We start from the raw sequence: 14,227 nt of genomic DNA, 5'->3' as shown, positions 1-14,227 counted from the left end.
AAAGCAACAGGGGGTGCGGTCTTTCCTGTCGTCTGGAGCGGAAGCGGAAATTCTGCCATCTCCTCGTACATTCAAGCTACAACAGGGTTAGTATTACACACTTGATTTCTTATTTATTGTGCAGCGTTGTTAGTTGTTTTTTTTAATATATTGTGATTTAAACGTTTATAGCAAACACTGTCCTGGACGTGTCCTTTGAAAATCATGACAGTCTAACAATTCTGTTGCCAGTTGCCAACTAACAAGCAGGAGGTAGCTCGCTAACTGCCACCTTGCTAGCTGGCTAGTGGCTAATCTTTCCTAGCAACAACAGCAGAGCAGCAAGTTATTTCTTTCAGCAGGCGAACTGGCAGGTAATATCAACGTTATTTAATCGTATGGGTGACTCTGTGTTATGATGAAAGCATAACTTTTCTTTTGACTTCGGCTTTTATGCCAGTTCTGACCCGCTTTTATAGTTACCCATACTTAATCGTTACCCAGACCCTGATGGCAGAGTGCTAGCCATCTGTTTCGATAAGCCTGTGTGTGAAGAGAGGAGCTGCTTGTTTTTCTGACGAATGTAAACGAAGAGAAGCAGCTGACGGCTAACGTTACCTGGGTAAATAGATAATAGCGATGACTCGCAACTTGTTTATCGCACATACAGGTTGTGACACACATGCTCGGTTTACGGATGTTGTGTCAAAGCTGTCGGATGTTATCAACATACCAGTCAGCTGTCTTCATGATTTACTTTTCGCCCAGTTGGAAGTTGACATGTGGTTGTTAGCTTGTGTGACGCCAAGTTATCTGTTCTGATGCCAACAAAACGTCAGCTAATTTTTTTTTTTGCTATCGTGGTTGGTGTGACAGTGGAAGCTGCAGTTGTGTGGCGGAGTAACGGGTGTCAGCCTGATCAGCCATCGGAACGGAGCGACTCCTTGTCAATGCAGTCGACGCTCAAAGCAAAGTCAAACTGCATCAAAATGAATGAAGCTGGGGGGGGGTCAACACCAGCTGGGTGTGGAACCACCATATCGTGACTGGATCACGGTGTAGATGTGCTTCCAAATCTACTGGTATTCAGTTAATTATCTACAATGCGTCGTTAACGTGTAGCTTGTCATTTGACATGTGTTCTGAAGTTCGCCGAACAGCTAGTTATGCACTGCGATAGATTGGTGTACTGTCTGTAATATAAACGTCAAAACATTGACGCTACTTTTTTTGTCTGTGAAGCCTGGAGATTTGCTCACTCTGTAGGGATGTTCGAGACGGATGAAGACGCAAGATACAAAAATGCGCGTTACTTTTTTTATCATAATTGTTGGCGTGTTTGAACTTTGGTACCGCGTTTCAGAAGTATATTAACTGGCCTTTGCAATGATTACCTAATGAGTCGTTATGCAACGTGGTCTTATTTGTTCTACCTACAAATTTAAACATGAACTCAACGCTTTATTTGCCTGTAGACGGTTTTGCCAAGATAGATGCAACGCCTGGACAAATAGTAAATTCCAAATCCACATGTACGACTTTTTAATTGTTGTCACTAAGTGCATTTGTAATTGACAGAAACGAGTGGATGTCACTCTGTTACAATGGTGCAAAAGGACCAAAATTATGTGAATTGATCTTGTAATTCCCTGACTGTCAAACAGCATGCTTTCCTGTGAAAGTCCTTCTGAGAGCTATATAGTTATTTTGACAGTTTTTAATCTCCTGTTTGAGTTAGTTTCAGTTTCCCATTGCCATTAAGTTAAATACTTTGGTTGGATGAACACAAAACAAAAATCTGTTTTGTATAGATAAGAGAACACTATTTGTAGTCAAGGTTATCTTTGTCGCACCACATTGCCTCATTAACGATGGAAATTTGGGTATGTACAGTACTTGTTAAAAAAGTCATGACTATGTTTTTGATATTACGCTTTGCTGTAATGGAAGTGTGGTGCAAATTTGATCAATGTTTTTAATCCTAATCCCACTCACTTCTGAGTGGAGTTTGCAGGCATAATAGCTGGAGGAAGGCATCATTGTTTCTTGGTTTCCAACTTGTGTTTTGTTTTGTTTTTCAGTTGGAAGAAATCTTCTAGTGGTTGCAATTAATTTTATCATCACTTTTATCAAAGGGATTGTGCCTTCAGTGCCTTGAGGGAGTGACAAAGCAGAGCATTTGAAGATCACCTTAAATGCCCTTTGGTGAACTTAAACAAACTTTTCCTTTTTCCCATTGTTTTATTAAAATTATTAAATTTTTTACAACAAGCATCAGCTCTTAAGCAATTTTTAGACACGTGTAAATATTTTTTACAGTCCGATTAGGTTATAAATTCTAATATCAGTTTCATTGAGTTTTGGTTTCTTTTTCCATATGATGTCTTCTTGCACAGAAGAAAATTAATATGATCAATATTGTTAGTATTTTAATATTTTTTAATAGTAAGATTTTAATCTAATAATTTAATAAAAAATAATTGCATCTGTATAATTCATGATCTTATGTAATAAACAAGTTCGGTCAAAGTTAAATATTATAGTCTTATGTAAGGTACATTGTACAGTATTCCTAAAATGCAATAAAGAGCAAATAGATACACACACAGACACACACAGTGTTCACTGATTAAATGGCCACATCATGTGTGCAACCAGTCATGACATGTAAAACACACCAATGGCACAGGTACAGTCACATTTCAAGATTCATGGACTCACAAACATTGCACTAACAAACATTGAGGCGCTGGCTCCACCCCCTTGAAGCTATATATATCTATATTATATATGGCCTTTGCTTGAAGGTTGATGCCTGCAGATTATTCGTTCCTTGAAGAGAAGGAATTCACATATCTTGTTATGAGTAATCCAAAAATGGTGTGGGAAATGGACAAGCAATTGGTGTGACATCAGCGGTAATTTATTGCATTGGATTGTAGTTAAATTTATGGATGGATGGTTGAATGGATGGGGGGCGGTGGATTTTATTTAATAAAGTAATTTTGTTGCATGGCTTTAACTAGTTGGAAATATAGAATTTATGTATTATGTTATTCCTTCCAGCATAGCTCATGTACATCCCGCTTCTGCATTCCAAGTCTGTTGTTATTTTCTGAAGTTTGCAAAACAAAATACATAGGACTAATGTTGGCATTTTTTCCCCCTGACTTTTACTGGTTCATAGTTCCTGTTTATTCTTAGAAGAATGAAAAGGGCATTATATTTGGTTCTTTAGGAAGTGAAATCCATCATACTTTGAGTCAAAGAGTTTGACTTTTCTTGTACTGTTGTTTGTCCTTTGTCCTTACCTTTCAGTGGTTACTTAGATTTACAATATGATTTTTATTTGTTGTTGTTTGCTGTGGGATTTTTTTAAACATTAACTTCAATCTTCTTTCATAGGTTTCACCCCCCTGTGCCTGTGAGTTTGGGACCCAATGTTGCCACGGGAAGAAACAGACAAGCTGTGAATGAGTGGCTCACAAGTCAGACAAACGAAGAGATACCGGGAGGAGAGAACCCTAGTCTGCATTATTCTTGTGTAACAGGTGTGTGTGCCTCTCTCTGTCATCCTGTGCTGTTAGCAGCTGTCACAAGATTGATTTCTGATTTCACACTCTTTCCTTCTTAAGGTTTCCTATCATGATTCTTGTATCTACACGAATTTTCTCTAAGATATTTCAATCTTTACCCACTGGCATTCTTTTTTGGTAACATTAACCTTCTTTTCTTTGCTTAAAAGAAAGCTGTTCCCTGCTTTGTCTTTGTTTGTTTTGTGTTAACTATATATAATAATGTTTTATCCATCTACTATTCAGATTGCAACAAACCTCAACAGCCAGCCTGTTGCCATGTCGACTTCATCGCTACGGCGACAAGTGAAGAACATTGTCCACAACTATTCAGAGGCTGAAATCAAGGTTGTGTGTCTCTCTGTAGAGCTAGCTTTTCTTCTCTTTCTCTTATTTACACCCACCTCTTCCGACAGCAGCTTAAGCTTAGTTCATATGTCACTCACAGACATGATATACTTCCTAATAAGCTAATATGTCTTTAAACCCACCTCTCGCCTCCTTCTTCTTGTAAACATAATGAGATTATGATTGTAATCATATTGTGGAGTCATTATTTTGATTGAGTACATATTACTGGCAGGAACACAGAACCTCACTGCTTGGCAAAAAATTACAGACACATGTTAGTTTAATGTTTTTTATAAATACGCTTTTATTTTAATAAATACAAGTGAAATAACTGACAGTTTAAAAATAGTGTACAGTATGTATTGTCCATGTGCAGGGGAACTTGTTTCTTCAGAAAACATCCTTTCAATCAAGTTGTGTGAAAGCCTTTTACAATATGTTCCATTAAGACTGTATTCATCACTGACTGCTTCCCACAAATGCTCTGCAAAACATTTGCTTAAATGTTCTCTATGGGTTAAAATCTGGTAACCGACCAGTCCAACTGAAAACTGGCATTCTGATTCCACTGTGCAACTTATTCAAACTTGGAACAACCGTTTTTAAATATACATATGTTTTCATGCTCCTTTGCATTTATGTACCTCTGACATCTCACACCCTCAACAATGCCAGATGCAGAAAACACCTTAATTCCATCTCCTCCATGTCTGGCATAGATTCTTTCTGGGTTGAATTTTTCTAGTTAATTTATGAAAATATTATACTTGAGCATTGGTACACAGCACAAAATGTGACTCATCAAGTTCTCATTATCCTGGTGTGACTTCAACAGGTGCATGATGTAATGTAACACAAATAATAGCTTCATATTTACAGTGTTGTACTACACAGAGACACCTGATGTCTTGTTACCAAAGATGTGATGTTAAGTCAACTAGAGTTAGGATGTTCTTTGGAATGCTGCACACAGAAACATACCGTTTGTGTTTGGGTTTTTTTGTACATGCATTTAGGTCTACTGTAAAACTAAGCTTTAAGTAAGGGAAAGCACAGAGCAGTTCGGCATGAATGATGCACTACAAAAATAAAGTGAAACGGTCTTTCATTTTAAGCATGATTAAACACACATGCGTAACAGATTTAGTTTTTTCATTGCTATATATTTTACCTTTTATCGTTTGATATGGAGGCTAACTTAAGGTGACGTCTTGTTGTTTTGTACAGGTTAGAGAGGCAACGTCCAATGACCCATGGGGCCCCAGCAGCTCTCTAATGTCAGAAATTGCTGATCTGACCTACAATGTTGTGGCCTTCTCAGAAATCATGAGCATGGTGTGGAAGCGCCTCAATGATCATGGCAAAAACTGGAGACATGTGTACAAGGTGTGTGTTTTTGTGTGTATTCAAGCTGGAACTATCCAAAGCTATTTTAATCAATCAGTTCTAGTGGAACTAATTCAGTTCTTACTGTTCAATGCTAAAATGAGAAGATTACATATTATAAAAAAACTTATTTCCACCTTTGGCTTCATGTGTTCATATGTAAATAGATGTTGAGTTTACTTAAAGAACTAATTGTTACTGTCTATCCACTGTGGTTACATATTTTGATTTCCTTGATGTCACTATTGAGATGTTTCTTTTACAGATGGTCATTTCTTGTGTTTTATATTCTCTCCAGGCTATGACTCTTATGGAGTACTTGATCAAGACGGGTTCAGAGCGTGTTGCCCAGCAGTGCAGAGAGAACATATACGCAGTCCAGACCCTCAAAGATTTTCAGTACATCGACAGAGACGGCAAAGACCAGGTAAAACAAAAAGTCTAACGTGCTGACGAAGTTGCATAGAGAGTTCAAGTGCTTAATGAGTAAATTCCACATTTATTTCATTTAAAGGAACCCAAGCACTCTGTGGTGCAGTCAAGGGCATTTTAGAATATTTTCTAGGCCTCTTGTGTAAACTAAATCAAAACCATAAAAGTTTTTGTGGTTGTTCACTTACCTGTATTTTTCCAGGGAGTGAATGTACGAGAGAAAGCCAAACAGCTAGTGACTTTGCTGAAAGATGAAGAGAGGCTAAGAGAGGAGAGGATTCATGCCCTAAAAACCAAAGAGAAGATGGCACAGACATCCAGTGGTAGGACTGGTGCTTCAAAATGTTTAAAACAATTCATTGCTTTGAAGTTCCATAGATTGAATGTCTGTTTTTTTCACCAAAAGCCTCCTCTGCTCCCTCAGCACCCAGCATAGGGGGCAGCCTGTCTGTGGGCTCCCACTCTGGAGGAGACCCTGAGCAGGCCTGGCCTCAGAGCTCTGGGGAAGAAGATCTACAGCTGCAGCTGGCTCTGGCCATGAGTAAAGAAGAGGCAGAGCAGGTAACAAAAAGCAACCTATTCAAGGACAGAACAGCTAGTTCTCAAGGAACAGGATTAAAGCATAACTAGAACTAGCCAAGTTTTCACTTTACTCTGTTGCAGTGACTGTGTACACAGTGGGGTATTACTGATATTATCCATTTCATAAAAATAGTAATGCTCTCACCGTGTAACACCTGACCTCCCCCAGACTAGATCGGACCCTTTGGAGGACGCAGAGATCCGCTATGCAATCACACTCAGCAAAGAGATGCAACAACAGGTCAGGGGCAGAGCGTGTGCCCAGAGGACTGGTTAGCCAGTCGTCTATCTGTCTTTCTCTTAATTGGATCTTTGCAAACAGATATCAAATATTGATAATTCAAAATAATTGATTTATGCCCGTATCATGTCTGATTGTCTTCAAAATTCAGATTTGTTATTTGTTTCAGGACTACAGTTGAGATAATTTAGTTTGTTCCATTGTCATATTCTTTATATCCAAAGTAGGTGCTTTTCAAATCTGACATATATTAAAATGATGGAAAGGCAAATGGCCAAAAATCTGATTAACTCTAATTCTTTTCTGTACTTTGCATGACATTGACAATTATTTATTATAATTTCCAAATGGAAGACAAAGATATATAGAAGCATTGATGATTCTTTCATCTCTGGTAACCCCTTTGCATGCTATCATGCATTCATTTGTAACACTGATTTGAAATGGACTTTTCTTTTTCCTGCTCGACTCTTTACTGGGTGAAAAGTGTTAACTTGTGACTTTCAGCTGGTTGGTATTCCTCATTCTTCCTGGGTTGACCGAGGATGGTCTGCAAGGTCTTTGTTTTTGTTTGTTCTTTTATTGAATGGTATTGGCTACATAGATCTGTTTGTACTCCAGGTTAGCCACATGATAATGAAGCTCCATTGTGCTGAGATAAAAGACTGGCGCTTTTATACTGTGCATGTGTGTGTGCATGATATCCATTATATACAGTATATTATATATATAGTTGTATATCTTCTGTTCAAATGCCATGTTTTCATGATGTAAATGAAATGACAGCAAGAAAAATAATTTCACAACTTTTTCGACCGTTTTGTGTGATTTATATCCTGTACAATGCATTTTTAAAAACAAACCTTTAAAGGGGAAAAATAAAAAAGTAAAAGAATCTGTTTGCGTAAATACGCATACAGAGATCTATGTAGCCAATACCATTCAATAAAACAACAAACAAAAATATGCATATAAGTATTAAGTTGTATGTAAGTATTGTGAGTGATAATCGAATCATGTCAAGCATTAACTGTTAGCAAATAGCAAGTAATTTGTGTTGAACATTCAAAATGACAGTATGTGTCTGGAAATAACCGACCACACCACCAATTTGCAGCTGCCTCTCATCTCGTATGTACTGCTGGTATTTGAAAGTGTCTTAAAACCTGAAGGGTCTTTTATGAGTATGATATTCATTTTGAGAACCAGGCAGGCTGCGACCAAATGGCTTGGCTTGTGACAATAAAAATACTATAATTTCTTTCCACATTGCTCTGTAGATTTTTAGGCAGCTTGGCAACATCAATTCTGGATAAGCTCATTTTATATGCAAAGCTTTTGTAAAACTTTTTTTAAATATTAATATTTGTTTGATGATGTTTTCTTGAGTTACTGTGGAAATGAGACAAAATTTATAACTTGACAGTTGTACCAAATCTTTTTTTCTTTTTGCCTGGTATTTATTCATAAAAGTTATCAGACCCTCTCCCACCAATGCGGACTCTAAATACGTACCTGTGATGTATTTTCAATGGTGGAACGTCTGATTTCTGACATCAAAGTGAATGTCTGATTGGCAGGAAGAAAGGCTGCGCAGAGGCGACGACTTGAGACTGCAGATGGCCATCGAGGAGAGTAAGAGAGAGAAACTGCAGCCTGAGGAGGTGTGTTTAAATCTGTCCCATGAGATCAGCCACACCTGAAAGCAAATCATTAAGACACGTCTAATAGTAATTATAGCAAGTTATTGATTAATCCTAGTGATGAATGATTGCAGGATCACACCATCAATACACATTGCTGACAAGCCAAAATGGAAGAGAGCATGTTCACTCAATAATAAGGACATTGTTGCTCCTCTGAATGTTTAACCTGGCAGGATGTACAAGTCTCATCTGAATAGGTCTTCACATTAATGTTTTGTGTTTAAAGCTCCCATGCTGAACTCAACTTTGTAGAAGATGATCATATTTAAACGATCTCTACATATTTCTTGGCGCCAACTACTGGAATGAAAATCTCACGACTGACAAAATAGCCTTTATTTACTAGAATTTTTTGTTTGTTTCAGACAAAATAGTGTAAGAAAATGAAAACATTTTCAAACTGTAATCACAACACTTTTATGTAAACTCAGAATGCGTGATGGGGCCCCCATGTTTCTTCCTGAGCACAGTTGGAGAAATATTTATCCATCATATAATCTCTTCTACAGGGCGCTTTGATGGAGCTTAGTGCTGTGGATCCCTGGGGGGCCCCAGCTGCTGCTGCCACAGCCACTGTGAGCTCTGCTGGTCCCTCACCCCCACCCACTATTTCAGCCCCTGCAGCCTCGGGTCCCTGGGGCACAGCTCCCGCAGACCCATGGGGGGTAGCTTCACCCACATCTCCTACAAGCTCTGATCCCTGGGGTGGGGGTGCTCCACCAACTATAGCCCCTCCTCCAGACCCCTGGGGAGAGACGTCTAACAGAGTTAACAACGTTGACCCCTGGGGAAGCTCAGGTAAGTGACTAAAACAACCAATCAAGTATTAACTGTGCAACCAATCGGGTTAGTCAGATGCGCTCATCAGAAGACAGCCGCGTGAAGGAGGAATGGAGGACGTCAGCCTTTGCTCCTTTTCACGCCTCTGTTCCATTTTCCTCTGTGGTTTTCTGTCAGAACATACTCCCTCATCCACTCACACTCACTCACTTTCACTTTGTGAGGAGGAAAAACACGCATGCCAAATTCATTCTCCCTCTGTGTCTAAACCAGTGATTTCTATCCTCTTGTTTCCACTCAGGACTGACTGTGGCTGTGTCCCAACCAGAGCTGTCTCATCTCTTACACCCACAGCGCCTTTTTAGTTTATGAGATAGCTTCTTGTTGTCTTCCCTCTCCTCCCAGTCCTCAGATGCAGAATAGGTGGAAGTAACATGGTGGATAGCTGGAAAAATCCTGCTCCCACCTGTCAGGTTAGTCAGATTGCAGAAGGTCGAGGAGAGGAACACTCATGTTGGAACCCAGCCCAGCTTCCTGATTCCGTAATTGTGCATTGTACCTGTACGATGTTGTGTTAACCCTCCCCTGCACTGCGTCTCCTCCCCTACCCTGTAGCTGTGACCCCCCCCAGTGCTGACCCATGGGGCCCCTCAGTGCCACCCAGCACTTCCTCTTCGGGGGGGCCAGTAGACCCTTGGGCAAGAGACGGGCCTGTCCCTGCCTCTGACCCTGTCACCTCCTCTGACATCTGGAGTGACACCGCCAAACACACTAATGGCACAGGTACAGTTACGCTCCAAGCTTCATGGACTCATAAGCATTGAGGTGCTGGCTCCGCCCCCTGGAAGGGAGATATATATAAAAAATATAAAAATAATATAAAAATAGAGTGTGCCCTCGCGCATTCACACATCAACACTTCTATTGGCTGCAGCATCCGGAAGTGCTTTAGGTTCTGTGAGTCTCGGACTTCCGTGAGACACGAAAGTGCTTTAAACAGTCAATAAGAGTGTGGGAAAAGGTAATACAGATAGAAGGTGTTTAATATCAGTATGGGGAGGGTTCATAAATGTTTAAATTACTGTAAATAATAGGATAGTTTGTTGCTATATTGCGGAATTCGTTATTCACGTGTGGTTCCTGGAACGCATTAACCGTGAGTAACGGGGGTGCACTATATACACACACACACTTATGCAAAAACCGAGCTGCATGTACAGTTGTCTTGCCTCACATTTCATCCTCCTCTGGAGTTTATTATAATGCAGTTCTGCAGTGTTTTACAATGACAGACAGTTTTAATATTCTGTGTCTGATTTACTCTTTTCTTTCTCCCTTTAGGTGACTCAGAGCAAAGAGGGTCCCCAGCCATTGGCTGTGACAGTGCAAGCTCCCCGGTGCCCTTTGACCTATCATCTCTTGGTTCTTCACTTCCTGTTCGCAAGACTCCTGAGTCCTTCCTCGGCCCCAACGCAGCACTGGTGGATCTCGATTCGCTGGTGTCATCTAAACCCAAACCTAAACAGCTACCACCTCCTTCCATCTCTTCCTCTTCAGCACATAACCCCTTCCTGCAGAACACAGGTGAGATCCAGGTGTCACGTTAACCACAATGTGTAACCTAAGAGAAGAAAACCAACTCTGTAAGCTCAATCCTCAAGTGAAGTTACACTTAAAGCAATGTTTACTAAGGGTATTGTTGATTTATTAGAACTTGCAGGAGGATGACTCATCTGGAAGGTTTGTTTTTTTCACTTTTGTCCAAATAATGTGTGGATACATTTGCAATATCAGTGATTGAGTGGGAAGAATATACAGACAGCCAGACTCATTCTTGTGTCATCAAGATGCCCACCTACTTGTTAAATAATCCATACAATTGCCTGTTTGGTTCAGACATAGTTTAACTGAACATTATACTGGAAGCTGACTGAGTAAAGCCAAGCCAATAGGGACAGACAGCCATTCACACTCACTTTTGGATTGAAAAGCTTAACCTGCATATATTTATACTATCAAGAGAAGGCACAGGAAATCCACAAAAAGACCCCACTGAGGGGATAATGCTAATATGTTTTTAATTTAATTTTTTAATATTAGAAAGGAAGGAAATTGAAGAAATCTTAGAGAGATTGCTAAAGAAATTGGTTTAAATCTGATGTAGTGTCTAGATGTTGTTCAGGAGTTTTTTTTATAGAAAAAAATCTTCGAGATCAAAAAATATATTATGAACAGAAGTTAATGTCACATGAAACAAGGTGATGAGTAAAAAACTTACATGCTTTAATCATGGATGTCAAAGGACAAAGACACACAGAAAGACTCATAGTACATTCTTCTATTATATGTAAATGTGTAGCAGCAACCAGTGGATATACCAAACTATTAGAACTATGTGAACGTGTGGTTGAAGCATTGTCCCAACTGATGGCTTGATGGCATTTATGGAAACCAGAAAACACTTTATGATCATGTGCACAACAAGAACAACAATGCAGTCACAGACTGCAATATTCTGTGACACCCCTGAATTCAAAATGTTACCCTGACCTACTTGCATAGGTCAAAGATCAAAGCTGGTGCTCTGACCTACTGTCATTAAGCTTTGATCTATGGTCTTTCTCACACTGGCCTTCTCCCTCGTCTTTCTGTCTTATCTGGTTCCTGAGTGTACAAAAGTTGAATTTTACATTGACCTTCTTTTCTCAAAGTCATCATCTCATTTTCATCCCCTTTGCCGCCGAAGTAATGCGCTTTTTGTTTCATCTTTCTATCTGCAACGGTTTGCGAAGATATTTGGTGGACAAACTAACGGACGGACGAACAAACACTGACAATTACGATACATCACCTATTTGAAGTGGGATGTAAATATCAAAAGCTTTAAATACCATCATGAACATGGCAGCTTGTCAAAAACACAATATGTACTTTTGTCAGACCCGAAGTTGCATTTGTAAAAAAGACTCAACATAAATCAGTTCATACATAGTACTATAATTATATGATACATTTCCTGCATTAAAATGTGTAAAAACAACTAGACCTTAAATTGTCTCAAATATCTCCAACAATATTCAAACCCAAACTGATCCATGGTTTTTTTTAATAGCAACATTTCATCCCTTAGCAGAGGAAGAGTCTGACCACAGCATTTCTAAAATTTTAACAGTATGCCATGTGATCGAGTTTCATCAGATGACTTTCAGATTCTCAACCACAATCATGTTTGTTCAGCACTGAAGACAACTCTCATGATCTCATGCGACAACTATTTTGTTTTTATGGAGAGACCCTTGGAGGCTCTCACTTATAGAAATCAAAATGTAATGTATCTTCAAATTATTTCTACAAACCATAAATATACTCTTGTCCCCACTGTTGATTGATCAACCATCTGCTGGACTTGCTATTACCGGTAATTCCAATTTAAAGCGCAAAACAGTTTGTGTGTGTGCCTCATGATTCAGAAGTACTCCAAATTAGTGCTACGTCACACTCATTCACAAACTACCTGCAGAAATATTTTGGCTGTAATCTCAGACAGCCAAAGACATAACTTGCCATTCATTTTTGACTAATTAGACAATTATTTTTTGTTGTTCAGTCAGTCATAACAGAACAGAAGATGTTCAGGTATCCGTGTTAGTTTTTTCATGCCAGGGGCAAAGCCTTCAAATGCTCACGTTTGTCCAGCTAATATTGAGTCACACACAACAGAAAAGTAGCAAACATTCACACTATATTTGCAGAAGCTAATCCGAAACCCTTAAAACCTTTTAACGTAAAAAGCAAATGTGAAGTGAAAGTATCTTGTGTTAAACGTCACCTCTGTCCATCAGGCTCATCCTCTACTCCTGGAATGGCAGTAACTCCAGGCAGCACCATTTCAAGTAGAGGAGTGTCTCCAACACCTGCCTCCTCCAATCCTTTTGGTGTGGCTCCATCCATGACCTCCATCTCACCTCAGCCGTCATCGCTTGGACTGAGTGGCCTTCGCTCCAGTCCTGTGCCTCCCAATCCCATGCTGGGCATGGTGCAGCCAGGAATGAGTATGGCACCAATGAGTGTGGGTATGGGGCCTCCAGGAATGGGTTTGGGCATGATGCAGCCCAGCCCGATGGGAATGCCCTACAGCGGGCTGTCGCCTATGGCTCCTCCAGGTCCTACCCTGTTGGGGCCCGGAGGTTCACCAACTCCTCAGCTTATTTTGGGTATGCCCTCTGGAACAGGAGGAGTAATGGGAGCAGGAGGACCAGTGGGTGGTGGAGGAACGACGGGAGCGAGCACCAACCCTTTTCTTCTTTGAGGAAGTGTCACCACTACTATGATCACCTGTTTCAACCTCTGTCATACCTGCTGCCACCTTCATTCATGCCCCCTCAAAACACACTTTGTGTCCAAGAAGAAAAAAATGTGTACATCTATATATTTAAAGAAAAAAATGAAAAAAAGCAAAAATTATCTTTATCTTTTCATTCAAAAGCATTATTTCATTTCAGAATAATTTTCTAGTTTCCTTTTATTTCAATATGGAATTTTGTTGTGGAGAGATCTATTTATTTTGTTTTAATCCCTTTTTGTTCTGTATTGTTCTTTATATTGTTTTTTCAGTCCTGTCTTGAGATGAAGGTAAGTCTGTGAGGAAGCTTTTTCAAGTGTCACTCTATTCTAATATTACTGCACTGAGAGAGACGGAGGAAGAGAAAACAGCCACTAGCTGACAAACTGCTGTACCTGTTGTACCTGCCTCTTCCTCTAGAATGAAGACAAACACTGAATCACTGTATTGAAACCAGTGCATATTTTTATTTCACTTATATATATATATATGAAATAAAAATATGTGAAGACCAGAGACTGAAAATCCTGTATTTCTGGCACAATGTGGTCAAATATTTCACTTTTAATTTAATGTTAAATGTAATTTATTTTTTTTTCCAATTCCTGGGAACAAATAAACAAGGAAAATCACACGATGATGCCATATAAATCAAATGTTTATTTTTTTCATCCTGATTTATTGCAGAAAACTAGACATCTCTGACGTGTGTGTGTGTGTGTGTGTGTGTGTGTGTGTGTGTGTGTGTGTACGAATGTGCACGAACGTGCAAATAAGCATATGAATGCTCATTTGTGAGTGTGCAAGAATGAAATAGTGCAAATGCCCATTTCTATGTCTATGTGTCAATATC

The 14,227-nt window shown here is 39.5% G+C and overlaps 1 protein-coding gene across 5 annotated transcripts; it reads left to right on the top strand.

The window, feature by feature from the left end:
• On the top strand, positions 1-14,011 carry epn1a (epsin 1a). Of its 5 annotated transcripts, none has more exons than XM_068323295.1 (13): positions 1-86; positions 3,385-3,530; positions 3,801-3,902; positions 5,133-5,291; positions 5,590-5,718; positions 5,926-6,046; positions 6,148-6,284; positions 6,475-6,546; positions 8,127-8,210; positions 8,762-9,050; positions 9,648-9,815; positions 10,374-10,616; positions 12,875-14,011. In XM_068323295.1, exons 3-13 carry the CDS (start codon positions 3,834-3,836, stop codon positions 13,339-13,341), a joined length of 1,938 nt encoding a protein of 645 aa, XP_068179396.1. In that variant the 5' UTR covers positions 1-86; positions 3,385-3,530; positions 3,801-3,833; the 3' UTR covers positions 13,342-14,011. The 5 variants fall into 5 exon arrangements, with proteins under 5 accessions (XP_068179396.1, XP_068179393.1, XP_068179397.1 ...); XM_068323292.1 differs by having other exon boundaries at positions 6,130-6,284; XM_068323294.1 differs by lacking the exon at positions 1-86 and adding an exon at positions 218-353 and having other exon boundaries at positions 6,130-6,284.
• The last annotated feature ends 216 nt before the right edge of the window (positions 14,012-14,227 follow it).

The sequence above is a fragment of the Antennarius striatus genome, chromosome 9, assembly GCF_040054535.1.
Source record: "Antennarius striatus isolate MH-2024 chromosome 9, ASM4005453v1, whole genome shotgun sequence".
Classification (NCBI taxonomy): domain Eukaryota; kingdom Metazoa; phylum Chordata; class Actinopteri; order Lophiiformes; family Antennariidae; genus Antennarius; species Antennarius striatus.
This window is presented reverse-complemented; position numbering and strand designations above follow the sequence as displayed.

Coding starts and splice junctions, on each gene's coding strand:
- epn1a (XM_068323292.1), top strand. CDS start 3,834: ATGTCGACTTCATCGCTACGGCGACAAGTGAAGAACATTGTCCACAAC. Junction 5,292..5,589: donor ACTGGAGACATGTGTACAAG/GTGTGTGTTTTT, acceptor TATTCTCTCCAG/GCTATGACTCTTATGGAGTA. Junction 9,051..9,647: donor TGACCCCTGGGGAAGCTCAG/GTAAGTGACTAA, acceptor CCTACCCTGTAG/CTGTGACCCCCCCCAGTGCT.